This window comes from Aphis gossypii, chromosome X (assembly GCF_020184175.1).
Source record: "Aphis gossypii isolate Hap1 chromosome X, ASM2018417v2, whole genome shotgun sequence".
Lineage (NCBI taxonomy): Eukaryota > Metazoa > Arthropoda > Insecta > Hemiptera > Aphididae > Aphis > Aphis gossypii.
This window is the reverse complement of record NC_065533.1, coordinates 57,703,550-57,723,930: the sequence shown is the minus strand read 5'-3', so window position 1 is coordinate 57,723,930 and position 20,381 is coordinate 57,703,550. Positions and strand designations below refer to the sequence as shown.

Here is a 20,381-nt window from a genome sequence, read left to right as displayed (position 1 = left end):
CCGAGACATTACTCCCACGTGGTGGCCGAACAAGTGCATATGTCGATAATAAACGAAAGACTTGAATAAATAAAATGGGATCTGGATGAGAACTTGACCCACATGCATCTCGAACACAACCAAAGAAATGCTGTAATTATTTATAATAATGTAAGTTTCTGGCTATAATATTATCAAGATTTTATCTTGTATTTTATATTTATTATTACCACCGAATAAATTTAAATTTATTCTGTGTTATTACATCTAGAGTATCCTGATTCATACGTCTCGTTAAAAAATATTTAAACCCAACTTCATGTGATAAGTATTCTACTAATTCAAGTGCTGTTTTAACTGTAACCCGTAAACCTGTGATTGTTGATGCTGTAAACTTTTTTGAAGCACTTATTTTCATATCATCAAGTTGGTCAAGATAAGACAAAAAATCTTGAAGAACCTTAAACATGTATGATATTTTTTATTATGTATTTTTCAACAGTTTTATGTAGTAATTTTTTTCTTTTTTTTCTAGTCTATAAAAGTAATATCATTACCTTATTGTGAACTGAATCAGGGTCAGGTCTCAAAGCATTTTTTGGTATTTGTGAGTTCATCGCATCTACAACTTTATTAATTAATGTTATGAATGTAACACTTGCTGAACAATCTTTTAATTTTGGTACAGTTTCTTTGTAGTATTCCATTGCTTTAGCAGCTGAATCACTAAAAAACTAATAATTTATTATAAGTAACTATGTAATTAATCTTTAAAAAGATTTATATATATTAAATGTATGGTTTTTATTTTAGGTATATTTATTGGTACAATGGTACCTGGAAAGCCATTTTCACATTCATTGTTTGAAAATGACGTGGGCGGACATGATCTTCAGTTAATTTATAACAGACTTTTACTTGTAATTTAGAATTAGCCTCGACAACAGCTTTCCAATGGGAAATATCAATAGTACCTTCTGGAATCTTAAATATATATTTACATAATATATTAAAGGTATAATTAATATTTATTAAATAAATAATGTTTACATACTTCTACACTTTTACTATTTATAATCCTTGACTTTAAATTTTTAATAAGATGTGGGAAATCTGAAGCAAACCATAATTTTCTATTTCCGTCTGTTGGATGGACGCAACTGGATGATTTTTCAGAAATTCCAAAAAGTTTCCACATGCTACGATTCCAAGTTGCCCCATCTGTTGTAATGCAATCAACGTGGATATTTTGATTTTCCAGCAATATTACTGCTTCCATTATTATTTTTTCAAGGATGTTTCCTGGTACTGCACCTGTACCTAAAAAAGCGCCAACTGTCTGATACCATTTACCACAAAATGGTTGATATAACAACACAAGTGCATGATCTCCAAGCTTTGTTTTGTCATTTTCTGTGCTGTATTTTCCTAGATCTACAAAACCCTCAACATGGAGATTACTTCTTTGAAAAGATAGTGCTTCAGAAAGTTTCATTTCGTCAAGAAGTAAGCAACCTAACAATTAAATGAAAAAAATGTTTATTTGAATATGGGCTTAATTTCAAAATAATATTAATATTTTAAGATGGTACCGTGTCTGACCAATACTGTCGTCGCTATATTATGTACTCGGCAAAATCCTACAAGTGACCACATGCATTTTCAAATAAAAATAATTCATCTGCGAGCGTACCTACCTAATATGTCGATTATTAATGAATAAATAAATAAATAAACTATGCTGGAATTTGTGCAATTACTATAGACGTAATTTTAGTTTTTGACTTGGGTGGGCTATATAACAATTTTTTTTATTCTAATCGTTTATTGATTTTTTAATAAATTTTGTCTGGCTAAGTCCTTCTAGCCCCCCTCCTATTTGCGCCTAAGGCAATCATTTTCAATCGATGAATAAAAAAATATTAAAATTTAACTTCACTAAAAGTTTATTTTTGTCACTTTTATATCGATTATATTCTCTAAAATATATTTAATATTGTTAATGTAAATTACTTCAAAAATAACAAACTGCAATAATGCCAATAAAAATAATAATTACCGGTTTTCGGTTTAGTTTTAAATTTCTTATATTTTATTTAGAAAATAATGTTATGTTATAATTGTATTTACATAATATAATAATATGTAGTTTATACTATCACATTGACTGTACGAGTACATACCTACTTGGTGAGGAGAGGTAGTCGTAAAAAATTTAACCAATATAATAATAAGAAGGGCTTGGAAGTTGTAGGAGTTGCATATTATTGTTCTGTATGCTCTCAATTTAGCAGACCAAGGCACCAAGCTATAAAAATCCGTTATGTACAATGGTCAGTGATAGGATATAGAAAGGTCTGATTAGTATGACCATTATACTATTTATACTTATTAGTTATTATCGGTTATGGCTGTTATGGATATCAATATATATCATATTTATATCGACATAAAATTTTGTTTTGACAACTGGTTTTTACTTTTGGATTTGATCAATTACCCAATACCCAGTAGCAGCAAATTTAACGAATTTTTGAACGTTCATAAGTCAAAAACGAATTACTCAAATTAAGTACCCACTGTAAACGTTAAAATTTTTTTTTTTCAATATGTTTATGGATTTTCGTTATTGAAAATAGCCAATAGGTATTGCTGTTTGAAAATTAAAAGTTTATAGTGTTTTACCTATAACAAGGGGAGCAGTTAAAATTATCAAAATTATAACACAGTGTAAAATAAACCTAAAAAGTTTAAAAATATATATATATTACAATTCCTAGAACTTACCGAGATAATGACTGATTTATGGTAAAAAAATCACCCAGTATACCTAATTCGACCAAGATTTAAATTTATTTGGATACATTAACCGATAAGTCGTGATGACGTTATTCGGTGTTGTGTTAATCGATTTCTATTGTAATTTGGATGTATAATTTCTGATAAATTAAAGAAAAATAATTAACGATTAACGGTGTATAGCCTACCCCCGAAGCAGCATAATAATATGATGTTTTTGTCCATAGGCGCGGCGGGTACATCAAGTAGGTATTTGTGTAAGTATTAGAATATTTTTTTTTTTTTAAATATTTTATTATTAGGGAGCTGTTGAGGAGCTGATAATCAAAAAATATTTTTAAAACCTAATGTTATGCTATATCAACAACACATTTGTTGATGTGTGTTTGTGTGTGTAAGCTTAACCGCTTTCCAAAAACATAACACAGTAACGGGTGCATATAATGCTCCAAAAAAAAAACTACCAAAATATACACGGTGATTTTTTTAACATAAATCAGTCAATATCTTGGTAAGTATTAGGGATTTTTAAATCATTTTATTTTTAAACTTTCTAGATTTTACTGTTTTACACTGTGTAAAATTTAACTGTTCCCCTTATTAGGTAAAACACTATCGACTTATGATTTTCAAATATCAATACGAATATTTCCGATAACGAAAATCTATAAACATATTAAAAAAAAAATAATTTTATCGTTTACATGTACTTAATTTGAGTAATTCGTTACTATCTTCGTATACTATATATTCGTTTATATAGAATATAAATCATTATGCATAGGAAATAATAGTACTTATATATAATACACTAATACGTAATGGCGATAAATTTAAAATTTCTCTTTCAGCTTTTTGACTAATTTAAACACCATAAATAAAAAAAAAAACTATTTTTAAAAATATTTTAAATATACCACAATCCTATTTACATAATTTTTGAAACGTGTATATTTTGACTTATAATATAGTCATATAGAAGTCAACAACAATATTATATGATAAGTAGGGCTCGGATTTATATGTAAATGCATATTTTTAATGTGACTTGGTAAATTAATTTAGGTAGGTAAGTGATGAATTCGTTTCAATGGATTTCCTATTAAAAGAATTAAATTTTATTTTATATATTTTGCCATAACTACATATTTTTACATATTTCTCAATAATTCCATTTTTCCTTCATATTTCGACAATTTGTTCATTTGCGATTTATTAATAATTATTAATTATATAGGTTTGACAGTATTTTTCAATACAGACAATTTCCCATGTTTCCAAAAATACAAAATATTCGTAGATAGTAACAAAATAAATAAATAATTATTAAACTTAGTGTACGGTCGATATACGTATGTTCGATATTTACACAGATATATAAAAATACTAGATAGACGACTCCCTATTCCTATAATGTAAAAATTATGAAGCCTACGAAATGGCCGAAATTCTCTTATCTAAGAGGTGAATGTTTACAAAATATATATTATGATAAAGTGATAAACCGTAATAATGTTATGGCGGGAAACAAAACTATTAAAAATGTATAATTAATATATAATTATAATAAATATAATTATTATCTTAAATTCTATTATTATTTTAGTTAATTAATAATAACAATAATAATATTATTTATTATAATAAACGAGAAATACAATGCAGATAAACATGTTAAATAAAAAAGTTTAAAGCTTATCCAATACACACATGCTTGAATTTGGTTGATCTGAGTTCATTTAATAAATTAACTAAATATAAAAATAAATGTTTATGTTCCTAAGTATGTTTCCTAACCTAAGTCATACTACAACATAATAATGTAAACAAAGAGAAAGAACAAATAATTTAATTTAATATAAAAGAAAATAAACTAGGTGAAGGCTGGAATTTACTTGTATTAACTCTAAACATAGGGTGTAATTAAATCTGCAGCTCATACGTTTGACTAAAAGTTAAAACCTTAAACTCATGATTCATTAAATTAGTAAAATTCAATTTGCTTTTATTAAGAATGATTTTGATTAATTATTTTTTAGTTGTTACCCATGCCAAAATACAAATATTATAACCTATATGAATAAATCAATTATGCAAGACCAAAATAAATAATTATGATTATAATACCTAATATATTAAGGATATATATTTATAGATTGCTATATTATACACATTTTTATTATCATACCAATCTTTTAAAAGATGATGCATGATTAGCTCTTTTAAACAAGTAGGCATCTAATTAATAAATTTTAGATTTTTATAGTATAAGTACTAAGTAGTATTCTTTTTTGACAAAATGGTCTATTTTTGCTGTGTTTGGCAATGCAACAGTAAAAGAGTTGCAAATAATGGTATCCATTTTTTTTCGTAAGTATCATTTTGAAAATTATTTAAATAAAATGTATAGGTACATTATCTTTTGATTTTTAGTTTTCCTTTATTAAATAAAGAAATAACAAAAAAGTGGATAGATGCTATACAAATAAAAGGATTTGTTCCTACAAAATATAGCAGGGTATGCAGTAAACATTTCACTTACTCGGATTTTAAAAATATTAATGGGCAACGTTTACACTTAAAAACTGATGCAGTTCCATCAGTTTTTTTTTCTAAAAATGAAATCCTAACAAAAGGTCCGGAAGAAAAAGATAATGGCATTATGAATGTTTATGAAAATCCCATCGATTTAAGTATAAATAATTCTTATAATGATTGTCCAATAACACCTAAAAGAGTTAGAAGACAAATAATATTTGAACATTCATATTGTAATAGCCCATCCAAAGAATTATTGACCACACCAAAACGAGGTAGACCTCAAACAGTAGTAACTCCAAAAAAAGTACAATTTAAATATAAAATTAAAAGATTAAGTCAACAAGTACGAAGATTAAAAAGTAAAATAACTAATCTTAAAGAACTACTTCGGAGTATTAGAAAGAAAGGCTTGATTGGAAATAATGAACATGACACATTGTTGGATGAATTTGAAGGCATGTCTAAGGAGTTATTTAAAAACCAGATAAATAACCAAAATAAAAAGGCAACTGGTCAAAGATATAGTAATGAGCTAAAAAAGTTTGCACTAACTCTAAATTACTATTCCCCTAAAGCATATAAATATTGTAGGTTAGTAAAAAATAATTTTATTAAATATTATGTTTAAAGTTATATATTTAAAATATTCTATAGTAAAATATATTTCAGAACAATTTTAAAACTTCCACATCCAACTGCTATCCGATCATGGACTTCATCAGTGAACGGTGAACCAGGATTTTTCTCTGAGGTATTCCAAGCATTAAAGACTTTGAGCCCTGAAGACAAAGAATGTAATTTAATATTAGATGCAATGAGCATAAAAAAACAAATAATTTGGGACAAGAAAACTCACAAATTTGTCGGCTACTGTGATTTTGGTGGTGAGGTAAGTTTAGAGAGTTCAGAAACAGCAGCAACAGAAGTATTAGTATTTATGTTAGTTAGTTTAAATGGTAAATGGAAGTTGCCTATTGGATATTTTTTACAAAATAAAGTGAATGCCGTTGTTCAAGCCGAGCTAATTAAAACAGCACTTAGTTTAGCATACCAATCAGAATTGCGTATATGGGGTGTTACATGTGATGGAGCATTCACAAACTTCTCAACACTAAAATTATTAGGATGTGAGTTTGGTGATGATTTTGATTCAATTAAATCTTGGTTTAAACATCCAATTAATGGTGAAAAAATATTTTTTATACCAGATGCTTGTCATATGGTTAAATTAGCTCGCAACACCATAGGAAATTGTTTGGTTGTTGAATCTATGACAGGAGAAATTAAATGGTGTTATTTTGAATATTTACATGAATTACAGACTACCCTATCTCTAAAATTTGCAAATAAAATATCTAATTTACACATAAATTGGAAACAAAATAAAATGAAAGTAAAAATAGCTGTACAACTGTTGAGTTCTTCAACAGCCAATGCACTTCAATATCTAAAAAATAATAACTACAAACAATTTTCAGGGTGTGATGAAACTATAAACTTTTGTAGAACTATAGACCAAATATTTGATTTTTTAAATTCTAGATCGCCATTTTCAAAAGGTTATAAAAGTCCAATTTTTAGGTCTAACATACAATTTATTAAGGATAAAATAGTTCCATTTATTAATTATTTATTTAGTTTAAAATTTGAAAATAAATTTCTTTTTAAATCTAACAAAAAAACTTTTATATTAGGATTTGCAGCTGAAGTCAAATCAATTTTTGAAATATCTGAAATGATATTTACCCAAAATTTAAATTTTAAATATATTTTAACTTACAGGTTTTCTCAAGACCACATAGAGTTATTATTCGGCCGTATACGGCAACGATATGGTGCAAATAATAACCCTAATGTTATTCAATTTAAAACAGCACTGAAACAAATATTGCTTAAAAATTCTGTAACTTGTTCCTCTCACGGAAACTGTAATACTTTTGACGACGATGCAACATTATCTATTTTTTCCTTCAAATATAACAAAAAAAAACAAAATATAAATATTAGTAATGATAATTTCAGTGATATTGATGAAATTGAAATAATAAATAGATCAACTTTATTAAATCATTCAAATAGTAGTTATGAAGACTCAAAAAAAAATATTATATATTATATTACTGGCTATGCGTTAAAAAAAATCATACCTTTATTAGACTGTAATTCATGTATACAATCGCTCCTCAAAGTATTATCTGAACACAGTTATAATCATCATTTAGAATATTCAAAATTTGTTGATTTTAAAAATAACGGTGGGTTAATTTCTCCCTCAGAATGTGCGTTCAAAATAATTTATCAAGCTGAAACATTTTTATTAATTTTAACTAATAACTTACAAACATTAAATATAAAAAATATTGATTTAAAAATAATAAGCCTTTGTAACAATAAATTTGCACTTGACAAAACTGTATTTAATTCACTTCAATGCGATAATGTTCCATTATTAGATAGACCATGTGGCGACGTGAACAATACACAACGAGCCGCCCAAATTATTTACGATGTCGACAGCGTACAATAGGAAAAACCCATGTTCTAGAATATTCCGCGATGGTCTCGCTAGAGTATATTCGGGGATGTTCTAGAACAAAGCGGAGCCTATAAATACCAGCTGATCAGATGCTCAATTTTCATTCCGTCAGTGACTACGTATCGCGACTTACCGTGTTATTCAGTTCGCAGTAATATTGTACGCGTAATTGGTATTTGTTTGTTATATTTCATTCTTGTACATACATATCACAGTAATATAGTGCTTAATATTTTATAAATTGTGAGTGATTATTTATTACCATAAACCACAAATTGGTGACCTCGACGTGATGGAAAACAATGAATCGTCAGTAGCAAGAGTCGCGGTGAAAATTCCCGAGTTCATTTCTTCGGATCCCGAACTTTGGTTCGCCATGGTCGAGGGAAGTTTTGCCAGCGCAGGTATCAAGATCGACAGTACGAAATTTGGGTATGTTGTCGGCGCATTACCACCCAAATATGCGGTTGAAGTGAAAGATATCATAATGGCACCACCATCGGAAAACAGGTACGTAAAAATTAAACAAGAATTGGTCAAACGTCTCAGCGCATCCCAAGAAGAAAAAACTCGCCAACTATTGGAACGGGTCGAAATGGGTGATAGAAAACCATCGCAATTTTTACGCCATCTTCAAAGCCTAGCTGACACCTCCATTCCTGAAACACTGTTAAAAACGCTGTGGATGGGCCGACTACCGAAAAGTATTCAGGTAGCGCTGGCGATCGTCAAGGACTGCAAACTCGAGGACCTCGCAGCACACGCAGATAATATTGCAGACGCGTCTGGTCCTATGCTACCTTAGATCGCGGAATCAACTGTGAGTAATACTCTGGAAGCTACGTTAAATCTTAAGCTTTCACAGCTAGCGCTAGGGATTAATCAGGAAATCACGGCGCTGAGAAAAGAAATCGCTGAGATCAACACCCGTCCTGCACGTGGGCGAAGCCCCGATCCTAGTGCCCATCGTTCAAGATCTCGATCACGAAGTCGTAATTCACACGGTGTCAATGGAATCTGTTGGTATCACTGGCGTTTTGGATCCAACTCCCAGAAATGTGTAAAGCCATGTACATATAAGTCGGAAAACTAGAAAGGCAATCACTGATGGCGGCCAGTGAGCCAATGCCATTTCCACGCCGCCTATTTCTAACCGATCGTGTCTCACGAATACAATTTCTTATTGACACTGGAGCCGATTTATGTGTATACCCACGCAGTGTGGTTCAAGGTCAACGAGATAAATCGGACTACTCCCTATCAGCAGCCAACGGGACGACCATTGCTACGTACGGAACTATTACACTTGCTCTTGATTTCGGACTTCGTCGAGTTTTCACTTGGAGATTTATATACGTAATCAACGTCTCTTGGACGGTCTCACGCAACTCACTGTACAGGGTCAAGCTGCGAAATGCGACATACAATCCATCAAAACAGTTGTCGGAACAACAAGGTACCATGACTTATTACAGGAGTATCCTGAGATAACCCGACCTGTTGGAGTAATCAAGGACATCAAACACAACACCAAACATTACATCCAGACGACACCAGGATCTCCCGTCGCGTGTAAACCAAGGCGTCTAGCCCCTGACAAACTCAAGGGAGCCAAAAAGGAGTTTGAGACTATGCTAAATTTGGGTATAGCTCGACCTTCTAAAAGCCCTTGGTCTTCACCACTCCACCTGGTTTCAAAGAACACTACGGACGCATGGCGACTCTGTGGAGATTATCGTGCACTTAATACTCGAACTATCCCAGACCGCTACCCAGTTCGTCACATCCAGGATTTCACACACTTCCTTCACGGAAAAAACATTTTCTCAACAATCGATCTGGTAAGAGCCTATAATCAAATTCCTGTAGCAGAGGAAGATATCAATAAAACGGCCATAATAACACCATTTGGACTTTTCGAGTTTCCTTTTATGTCTTTCGGACTCAGAAACGCAGCTCAGACGTTCCAACGTTTTATTGACGAAGTACTCCGTGGACTTGAGTTTTGTTTCAGTTATATCGATGATATACTGGTAGCTTCTACTTCTGAAGAAGAACATATCAAGCACTTACAGATCATTTTCAATCGGTTACGTGAATACTCTCTAGTAATCAACCCTTCCAAGTGCGTTTTCGGACAAAAAGAAGTCAAATTCCTAGGTTACCTTATTTCCACAGATGGCACACGTCCTTTACCTGACAGAATCGACGACATCTTGAAATACAAGAAACCGACATCAGCAAAAGGGTTACGACAGTTCCTGGGTATGATAAACTTCTATCGACGTTTTATACCCGGAGCTTCAGAAGCACAAGCACCATTGAACGTCTTACTGGTTCCCAATCTCAAAGGCAAAACTCCTATCAACTGGACACCTGAAGCTACTGCTGCTTTCGAAAATTGTAAAGAAAAACTTGCCTCAGCCACGTTACTTGCTCATCCTCGCGACAATGCACCATTGGCCATTGTAAGTGATGCTTCTGACACCGCAGTGGGCGCGACTCTCCAACAATTCGTCAACACGGGATGGCAGCCTCTCGCATTCTTTTCAAAAAAACTTTCAGTAACTGAATCTAAATACGGAGCCTACGATCGTGAACTCCTTGCTATCTATCTTGCTGTCAAACATTTTCGACACATGGTAGAAACTCGCAATTTTACCATTTTCACTGACCACAAACCCATCACTTTCGCCTTTCAGCAGAAACTTGAAAAGTGCTCACCACGCCAATTTCGTCACCTAGATTATATCTCACAGTTTACTACAGACATAAGATATGTGCCAGGTAAACAGAACATCGTGGCCGACGCTCTCTCTCGAGTGGAAGTTCTTTCGGATACACTGGATTATACTGCCCTGGCTAAATCTCAACAAGAAGACGACGAATTAAAAACGTATTTACGGAGTGACACTGGACTACAGCTTAAGCAAATTCAAATGCCCGGCATGGATGTTCCTGTGTTTTGCGACACTATGACACCAACCGCCCGACCTTTCATTACAAAAACTTTTCGACGTGCTGCTTTTAATACTGTCCATCGTCTTTCACATCCAGGCATAAAAGCCACTACCAAATTGGTAACACAACGGTTTGTATGGCCTTCTATCAACAAGGACTGTAAACAATGGGCCCGAGCATGCATCGAGTGTCAACGAGCTAAAATAACACGTCATGTTTCAGCACCACTTGGTTCATTCCCTCAACCATCACAAAGATTCGAACATGTACATTTAGACCTCATCATTATGCCATATTCAGAAGGATTCCGCTACTGCCTTACGTGTATCGATAGATTTACTCGATGGCCGGAAGTGATACCTTTGGAGAACCAAGAAGCAGAGACTGTCGCCCGAGCATTTTATACACATTGGATTTCAAGATTTGGTACACCTCTTATTATAACGACTGATCAAGGGAGACAATTCGAATCAAACCTTTTCAAGTATCTAGGATATTTGACTGGTACAAATCACCTTAGGACTACGGCCTACCACCCTTCAGCAAACGGTATGGTAGAACGAAGCCATCGACAGCTTAAGGCCGCTATCAAATGTCACCAGAACAAACGGTGGACTGAAATACTCCAACAGTCTTATTAGGCATACGAGCAGCTTGGCGCGAGGATCTGAAGTCCACATCCGCAGAACTTGTACTCGGAGAACCACTTCGTCTACCTGGTGAATTTCTCTCAACAAGATCAGATGACGCTAAGTTTGAGAACGCAGCGGAGTTCATCAAGGATCTTCGACACCAGATTCGCCAGATACAACCGGTAAATGGAACCTGCCACGGAGAAAAGAAAAATTTCATATTTAAGGACCTCGCCACCTCCAAACAAGTGTTTATTCGTCATGATGGACCGAAAAACTGTCTACAAATGCCGTACGACGGCCCATACCCAGTTGTAAGTCGCAATCGGAAAACCTTCTGCATTGACGTGAAAGGGAAAAGATAACAGTGACTATTGATAGACTGAAACCAGCCTACATAATTGCTGATGACATACACGAGGAGGTTAGCTCCAGAAACATGAAACATGCCACACCCGAATCTATCGCAAATAAGGAACCAAAACAGAAGAACCGACACCAGAAACAAAAGACAGGAAAACACGTTCCGGTAGAAGAGTCCATTTCCCCGAACGTCTTCAAATAAGTTCCTGCTGACTCCATCACTGGTAGGGGGGTGATGTGGCGACGTGAACAATACACAACGAGCCGCCCAAATTATTTACGATGTCGACAGCGTACAATAGGAAAAACCCATGTTCTAGAATATTCCGCGATGGTCTCGCTAGAGTATATTCGGGGATGTTCTAGAACAAAGCGGAGCCTATAAATACCAGCTGATCAGATGCTCAATTTCATTCCGTCAGTGACTACGTATCGCGACTTACCGTGTTATTCAGTTCGCAGTAATATTGTACGCGTAATTGGTATTTGTTTGTTATATTTCATTCTTGTACATACATATCACAGTAATATAGTGCTTAATATTTTATAAATTGTGAGTGATTATTTATTACCATAAACCACAACCACATAAAATGATTTTAATTTCATTGTTAGTTAAAAAATACCTAAGTATTCGACTCCATTCTTTTGGAAAAATGTTTTCAATAGAAATTCTAAATCCTGTGCCTAAAAGACAAAAATTAACAAAACAAATAATTTTTATGAACAATAGTTGGTAGATAATATATGTTTTTATTATTTAAACTAGTTTTATTTGTTTAATTATTTTTATTAACAAGTTAATATACCAGTTTTATATATTGTTTAATTAGTTTTATTATTATTAAACTAGGTGATATGCCAGTTTTATTTTGTTTTAATTATTTGTAGGTTTTATTATTAACAAGTTAATATACCAGTTTTATATATTGTTTAATTAGTTTTATTATTATTAAACTAGGTGATATGCCAGTTTTATTTTGTTTTAATTATTTGTAGGTATTATTATTAACAAGTTAATATACCAGTTTTATATTGTTTAATTATTTTTATTATTATTAAACTAGGTGATATGCCAGTTTTATTTTGTTTTAATTATTTGTAGGTATTATTATTAACAAGTTATATACAATTATTTTATATTGTTTTAAATATTTGTTTTATTATTAAATTACCTACAAGTTATTACCTTCAAATATCAATAAATATATTACCTTTGATTGATTGTTTGAATTGCAAAAAATGTTTAATGTATACATAAACATTAAAATATATTTACTTCATTATATCTTACTTTGAACAATGTAAACACATAAGGAAATAGTATTTCAAAAAGTAAGTAGGTACTTATTAATAATTTATGTAACTGTTTAATGAGTCTAAAGTTAATAATATGAGTTATAAAAAATAATTAAATATTAAAAATCATGATCTTAGAATGTCTATTGTCTAATATTCATGATAAATAAATATTAAATGATAACAATGATACTGTATCAGTGTTGTGAATATGTAAACATTTACCTCTTAGATAAGAGAATTTCGGCCATTTTGTGGGCTTCAAAATCATTTCCAAGTCGGCTATCTAGTATTTTTATATATCTGTGGATCACGGTCTTAGAAGATAAGGTCGGACAACTGATTCATTATCAGCATTCCGCTTAGTGAGGCAAATTCATTTCCAAATGTTGCCACTTTACAATTGAGCGCTACCTATTACAGACGTTATTTGAGGTTATGGCGTTATACTAGTTTAATGCCCGGTGCGGAGGTGTGCCCGTAGACAAGTATACAAGTGCCCCGGTTGCATAAAAGCTTATAAAAAATAAAAATCATTCGTCGTTAAATAGTAAATACTTAAATATTATGTAACAATTAATTAGCTCATCGTGATCGCACATTAGTCATTAGTGATTTTAAAGATTTGTTAAATCAGTATTCATTTTTAAAATTAAAATAACCATGAAAGCATGAACCCAATTCCCAAGTAAGTATATTATATATTTAATATTATAGTTCAATTACAGTCCATGAAAAATGAAATTAACCCCGAGTGCCATTTAAATATTATAAATTTAATTTTAATAATTAAAGGTTGTTATTACTTTATGTAAAATACTGAAATCAAAAATTTCATAAATCATAATTCGTAACAACATTACAACCATTACTAAAATAGATCTATGATATAGGTATTGTAATAACAATTTACATATTCCCTATTATTCTAATTTAATAGGTATTTTATATTTTTATCAAGTGAATTATCAAAATATTCATTTAAAGAGTGTGTACCAAGTTATGTATTTTTGTATTTTACATATATGTACTTATTAAGTTTTAGAGAATTTGGCAATTTTTTTTTTATTTCTATTATCTTTCTTTTTTTTCTTATTTTCTTGTTGTGAAAATTGCCTCATTCTCATTCTAATATAATACATTACAGTAAATGAAATTACGTCCCCCCCATGACTTGAACATGGAAAATTTATTGTATTTTCAGACATCAAATCTGTGACGATGAGTTCAAATACGTGTGTGGATGAAGAATATTTGATAAAACTGTTTTCAATTGTTTTGATGAAATTGAAAAAGTAAATGTTTGGGTGTATCAATCGTCCTTTAGTTTTCATGTTAACTAATGAAGCACACATTTGTTCGGAATAAACTTGTGGTGTTACAAAAGCTGACTTACAAGTATTGCAATCACCAATGTATTTCAATATTTGTTTGGATAGATACCCTATAAAAGTAATTAATTGTTTTGTAATATTGTATAAAATGTTATATAATAGTTAATAGTAAATGTGTCATAATATTTTGTTACATACCAGTTAAATAATATATTAAACAATCTATTACTTCAGCCTTTGCATAATTGTGTTCAACAACTTCATCAAATTCCCAATCTTTCTCTTCAATTATTTTATTCATTTTTTCTTTTAAATTTTCCACAATATTTGACTTCTGTGGATTATAAATTTCTTTTAAATCAGTAATTGAAATAATTGGAGTCAATGGAGCATCATCATTCACTGTGCAGTTTCCACTTTTCGGCGGCTTTAAAACACTGTACACTGCTAATAATTTATACAGCTGTAAAAAAGTAGGCGCGGAGGGATGGTCATTAGATCCTGCAGCCTGACGAATTGTTCCAAAAAACATCTAAAATATTTGGTTATGTTTTAATAAATACTAATATAATGTACCTATGTTGTGAACTTGTTTTCTATGTTTACTCACTTCAAGTTTATCTTGATTTATTTTCCCCGTTAATAAGTATTTAAAATTCCAGGAACTATTCAAATAATTTGAGAGATCAAGAGTTGATTGGATTGTAACTCTCAAACCACAAGCTGTGCTACTGGTTAAAAATTCAGATTTTTTTATTTTTCCATCGATATATTCCTTTTCCCAATCATTTAACCAAGTCAAAAAGGAATGAAGAAACTGTATTATATCCAGTACATAAACAAACAAAAACAATGAAGTATGATTAGTTAATTATTAAATAATAATTTATTAACTAAGTATAATAAATATTAAATTTGTATTGCACCTGATAGTCTTTGCCGTTAATTCTAAGCCCTTCTAGACCAAATTTTCGATTTAGAGCGTCAAAACAATCATTAAATTTTTTACAAAACTCAGCTGTTGGTTCACAATCATCTAAGTTATTGACATTATAACTTTTGTAAAATAATAAACCGTCAGCTACAGAATTGCTCAAGACCTATTCATTTAGCAAAAAAAAATAATAAATGTATACTGTATAGGTTTAAATAATAAATGTTTTTAATGCTTTACTTGGGTTGCTAATCGAACTTTCATTTTATCAGAAATACTAAGGTTAATATGACTTTTTGATAATTTCGGACATACTCTTAGATTTCCTGGCAATTTATTGTCTTGTTCATATAAATCTTGAATATGGTGCCATTTAACGTATTTACCATTAATCTGCATTATCAAAATAAGCATAAATTAAACTATTTATGAGATATGCTATAAGTAATTATATAGTACTTACTTTTTTGTAAAGATATTTAACCATTTCACATAAGAATCATGCAACAAAAAGTATTAGTTATTACATACATCAAATAATATTATATACTATATAAATTATACTCTATTCCAAATAATAATGTACTGGGTGATGTACACAAACCAGTCAAACTCGCATACAATTAGACATTTTCTGTGGTGGGGGGAGAATTATGATGTTGATTCACAACTCATTTTTATGTGTTGCGGTAGTCCACTCTTATTTGGAGTAAAGTATAGTGAACAAAATAAAATATACACAAATCCTTACTCCCATTTTAAAAACATGTATGTATCAAACACAAACTAAGACAAAACAATTATGTATGTATACATTTATATGGTTAGGTAGGCTACAGAATTTTCTAATTTTATCACATGGCTAGACAGGAAATTAAGCATAAATCAAATACACACACATTTAAAAAAACAAATACAACACTTTATCACAATATATTGAACTTACTTTTAATACTTTGTCATTGTATAATTTGTTTCTCACATTTTTGAACAAATGAGGTGTATCAGAGAATACATATATTTTCCTATCATCAACAAGTGGATGAGGAAACCAATTTTTAAAAGATTTTAGTTCTCCGCTAACTCCTAGCTCCGACCACATTTTCCTGTTGGTCTGAGCTCCATCAGACACAACACCGTGGACGATTGCACCTGCTTGTTCTAAAAGGATGATACATTTTATTACAAGTTTTGCCAATTCAGTGCCAACTACTGATCCTTTTGCTGCAAAAACAGCCACTGGTTGACAATAAGTATCGGCAAGTGGCTGGAACATAAAACAAGTCCACTTGTGGCTTTTTCGTTGATATCAGTTGCCTTGTACTCTTCACCATAATCAACAAGACCCTTATATGTCAGAGTTTTTGAACAACCGTAAGTGCTTCTCGAACTGAAATCTCATCCACCAAAATAATTCCATGTTTTTGCATTGTAGTTTTGGCGTTCCAAGTGTTTTTTAAATAATGTAAAAAAGTTTTTATCAAAACCACAAGCCGTATCTATCATAGCTAGATATCGTCTTAAAGAGCTGACACTGGGAAGTGGCAGTATGTCATTTTTTTTACAAAAATTATAGCCACTAGGAGTTCGTATATGCAATAACATACAAAGCATTATCCACTCATCAGAATACCGCCGCCCTTTTGGATTGCTGATCTATTTTTTTTTTATATACATAGATAAAAACATTAATTATTGTTTGTATGATGAATAGGATTACATGTTAACATTACCTTTGCAGCTGAAACTATTTCTTCAATGATTGTCTTCTGGTATCCACTACAGTTCATCTCAGTAAGTTTCTGTGAAATACTTTCTTTTGACACATTTTCAAATTTAGACATTAATTCAGACATATTTTGTCTTAATAGTTTTATTTTATTTATGCAATTTTTTTTTTGTTTTCTTAAGAGTTCATTTCTTTTTTGTAATAAGGACAATTTTTTTTTACTTTTGGGTGTCATTTTTAATGTAACTCGTTTTGGTGAGCATTGTGCAACTAATCGAGCTGAGCGCTGCTTCAACATCTTTCTAGTTCTTGCACAAGGGAAACAATAATAACCATGTGGAATTATTATAGAACAATTTAAGTTACGTTTGTGTAACATAGTATCAACTATAATATCGTTATTTGTAGCTAAATATGAACTGCTCCTACATTATAAAATAATTAATTAAAAATATATATTTAAATAAAATAATAATAATATTAATAATATTTTTATTAATAATTTAATAATTAATTAATTAAAACATTTGATGATTAATGAAGGATTTATAATATTATTTACTTTTTGTCATGTAAGAAGTCTAAACCTCTACAAATTTTAAATGTTGCTGCTTCTTTAATGACATTTTCCAAATGTTGTTGACTAATCACTTTATCTAATGCATTTTGGAAGTTATCGGCATTAATATTCTTCCCCAATATATTGCATGTTATTTTTAAATCCTTTTCAATAATTATAGTTTTACGTAAAAATGAATTTATGTTATCTCTATTTTTTATAAAAATTATTTCTGAAATTCCTATTGTGGTTTGGTCATTGGACAAATATTTATGCCAATTTGGAGGCAATGTTAACTCCCAAAGTTGTATCGTGTTATAAACAATCTATTAACATATGAAAACAGTTATGTTATGTATTGTAAAAGAGCAATAAAATTCTTCTTTTTGTTAATTGTAGTTATTTTTATTAAAAAATTAATTAATCAATTTATTATATACTTTATGTTTAATGAAGTATGTGATTTTATATTTTGTTATTTTATTTTATTTTATCATTTTACTTACTTCCTCATTGTTCGAAAAAACATTAAAATCTGAAATATTTGTAACATTAGGACACTCATTAACATTCTGATTTTCAGCAGTATTGGTCACATAGTCATGGTCAACCAAAATGACATCACATTCCATATTATTAACTATTTCACTTCCACTATTAACAATTTTTTCTTCGGCTAATTCCTATACAAATTAATTTAATTTTTGTTTGAAAATAAATAATTAACAAACTCACTTCAATATCAGAAAAAACAGTTTCTTTTGTAGTAGAAGACGATTGACAATGTGTAATAGCTAATTCATCAGTCTAAAATTGATATAGATAAGGTAAAAAATTGAAAAAAGTATTAAAAAAACATTGCAAATTATTAAATAAATTTACTTGATGGCTTTCTCGATTATCATCAAATTTTAATCTTTTTCGGGATGATAATAAATGAGGTATTGCATTAGATTTCAAGCAAGGTCTTAAACGTGGAGCCTAAATATAAATATAAATCTTGTATTTGTTATAATTGCAATAAGAAGTATAAAATACAAACAAAATGCATATTTCATATAAAGAAATAAGTATTATTATAATATATTATTAAAATGGTTTATATAAATCCAAAATTCAATGTCAATACAAAATTGTTACTTTTTTATGTGCTGTATATTTTGCTAAACCAGAGCAAAATTTCAGCTAGGTCCTAGGCGTTTTGGTCTATTATAATACACTATACAATTTCTATTGGTACTTACTGAAAAAATAACATTTCCTAAATTGTCAACAATATCCTTTGATCTAATTATTAAGTCATCCCGAAAATGTTTTTCACAAATAACCTCGTTAGGGCTAAAATGATCTATCCCTAAAGACTGCAGCCATTTTTCCTTCAAATATTTATCTTTGGGGATATTAAAACTGAGAGTTTCTCTGATTTGTTACAATGAAAATAACAAATTTTATTTGGCATTTTCAGAATACAACAAACTACTATAAAAGAAATAACAAACAAAAATCGAATATCTATAGAATAGGTTTATAGTTGCCACAATGCCACTAGAGACTAGAGTACTAGACAACGTTTAAACGTTAGTCGTTTTTCATGTTTGGATCAGCCCATGGCTTAAAGTATTTAAGCCATGGATCAACTTGAATTACGATTATCGATTATTAATATAAATCGATACAACGCAAACAAAACAATACTATTATTAATTAATAGTATTAGATATAATAAAGTATAATTGTATAAACCAATCTCAATAGTTTGATGTTTGAATTCATTTTTGGCGGGCTGTTCGCTGTTAACCACGGTTAGGACCGTGGTGTTATACTAATCCTCAACTTCCTAACCTCAAAATACGTCTACCCGGCAGCGCTTTTGCGGCAACTTGGGAAACGTTTTTGCCTCATTAAGAGGAAATACTGTAATAGGCGGGAGGGTAGGAAGTTGGCCGACCTTATCTTCTAAGACCGTGCTGTGGATATTTATGATCTCGATAAATGATAGGTAGATAACAACTGAGAATTTAAAAATGGATGTTATCATAAATTGTAATCAAGATAATTAATATTTTAATTTTTTTTAGATTTTTTTATTTATATTTTATAATTTTAATAGGTATCTTTTTTTTTAATTATTTTACTATTTAAAATATAATTTGTTTCATTAGGAATTCATATGAATATATTATATAATTAAATATTAATAAATAAATCATATTAGAAAAATACATATTTTGAGTTTTTTAGTACATATTTATGTAGGTACATATTTTGGTTTTATAAATATATATATATAAATCCGAGCCCTAATGATAAGTATACATTATGTTTTAATAATTAATAATAGGTATGAGTATATAACGTATGAGTCACTAAGTCTGTTTGTATATTTTTTAGACTTGATTTCTGTAAATGGTTTGATGTATACATGTGTCCTGTCTTAAATTAATTGAGGTATAGTTGCGTTTATTAGATCTATTCAATGTAGAATTTAGTGGCACTATTGACGGTACAACAGAACAATTTATACCACTAAAATCACATGTGAGTACGGTTTTAATTTATACAGTATTGATAATTTGTTAATGAATCTGCAACACCTTTTACATATATTTTTAACAATTTTCATTGGTTTTACAAAATCCTTCTAATTTCAATATGATTGTTAAAATTTTAGGTTTAGAATTTTGGATAATGATTATAAATAATTTTATAGTCAAG

At 30.3% G+C, this 20,381-nt stretch overlaps 2 protein-coding genes and 2 long non-coding RNA genes across 5 annotated transcripts; 2 read left to right on the top strand and 2 right to left on the bottom strand.

The window, feature by feature from the left end:
- Positions 1 to 5,194: 5,194 nt before the first annotated feature.
- Positions 5,195 to 5,964, top strand: LOC126552054 (THAP domain-containing protein 1-like; the record flags this gene model as incomplete). The annotated part of the gene is made up of 1 exon (XM_050206522.1): positions 5,195 to 5,964. A coding segment is annotated over one exon (753 nt), but the record flags the coding sequence as incomplete, so codon positions are not given.
- Positions 5,965 to 7,465: 1,501 nt separating this feature from the next.
- Positions 7,466 to 13,249, bottom strand: LOC126552055 (uncharacterized). The gene is made up of 3 exons (XR_007605908.1): positions 13,026 to 13,249; positions 12,438 to 12,498; positions 7,466 to 7,622 (listed from the first exon to the last, which is right to left on the bottom strand). It is a non-coding gene; the product is annotated as an uncharacterized LOC126552055 (long non-coding RNA).
- Positions 13,250 to 13,387: 138 nt separating this feature from the next.
- Positions 13,388 to 15,369, top strand: LOC126552240 (uncharacterized). The gene is made up of 3 exons (XR_007606076.1): positions 13,388 to 13,798; positions 14,315 to 14,562; positions 15,107 to 15,369. It is a non-coding gene; the product is annotated as an uncharacterized LOC126552240 (long non-coding RNA).
- A 1,407-nt stretch (positions 15,370 to 16,776) lies between these two features.
- Positions 16,777 to 19,632, bottom strand: LOC126552239 (uncharacterized). 2 transcript variants are annotated; one of them, XM_050206937.1, is made up of 7 exons: positions 18,911 to 19,632; positions 18,549 to 18,647; positions 18,402 to 18,473; positions 18,173 to 18,349; positions 17,670 to 17,992; positions 17,112 to 17,532; positions 16,777 to 17,034 (listed from the first exon to the last, which is right to left on the bottom strand). In XM_050206937.1, the coding sequence occupies exons 4-7, from the start codon at positions 18,296 to 18,298 to the stop codon at positions 16,777 to 16,779; spliced, it is 1,128 nt and encodes a 375-aa protein (XP_050062894.1). In that variant the 5' UTR covers positions 18,299 to 18,349; positions 18,402 to 18,473; positions 18,549 to 18,647; positions 18,911 to 19,632. The 2 variants fall into 2 exon arrangements, with proteins under 2 accessions (XP_050062894.1, XP_050062895.1); XM_050206938.1 differs by having other exon boundaries at positions 18,402 to 18,647.
- Between the last annotated feature and the right edge of the window lie 749 nt (positions 19,633 to 20,381).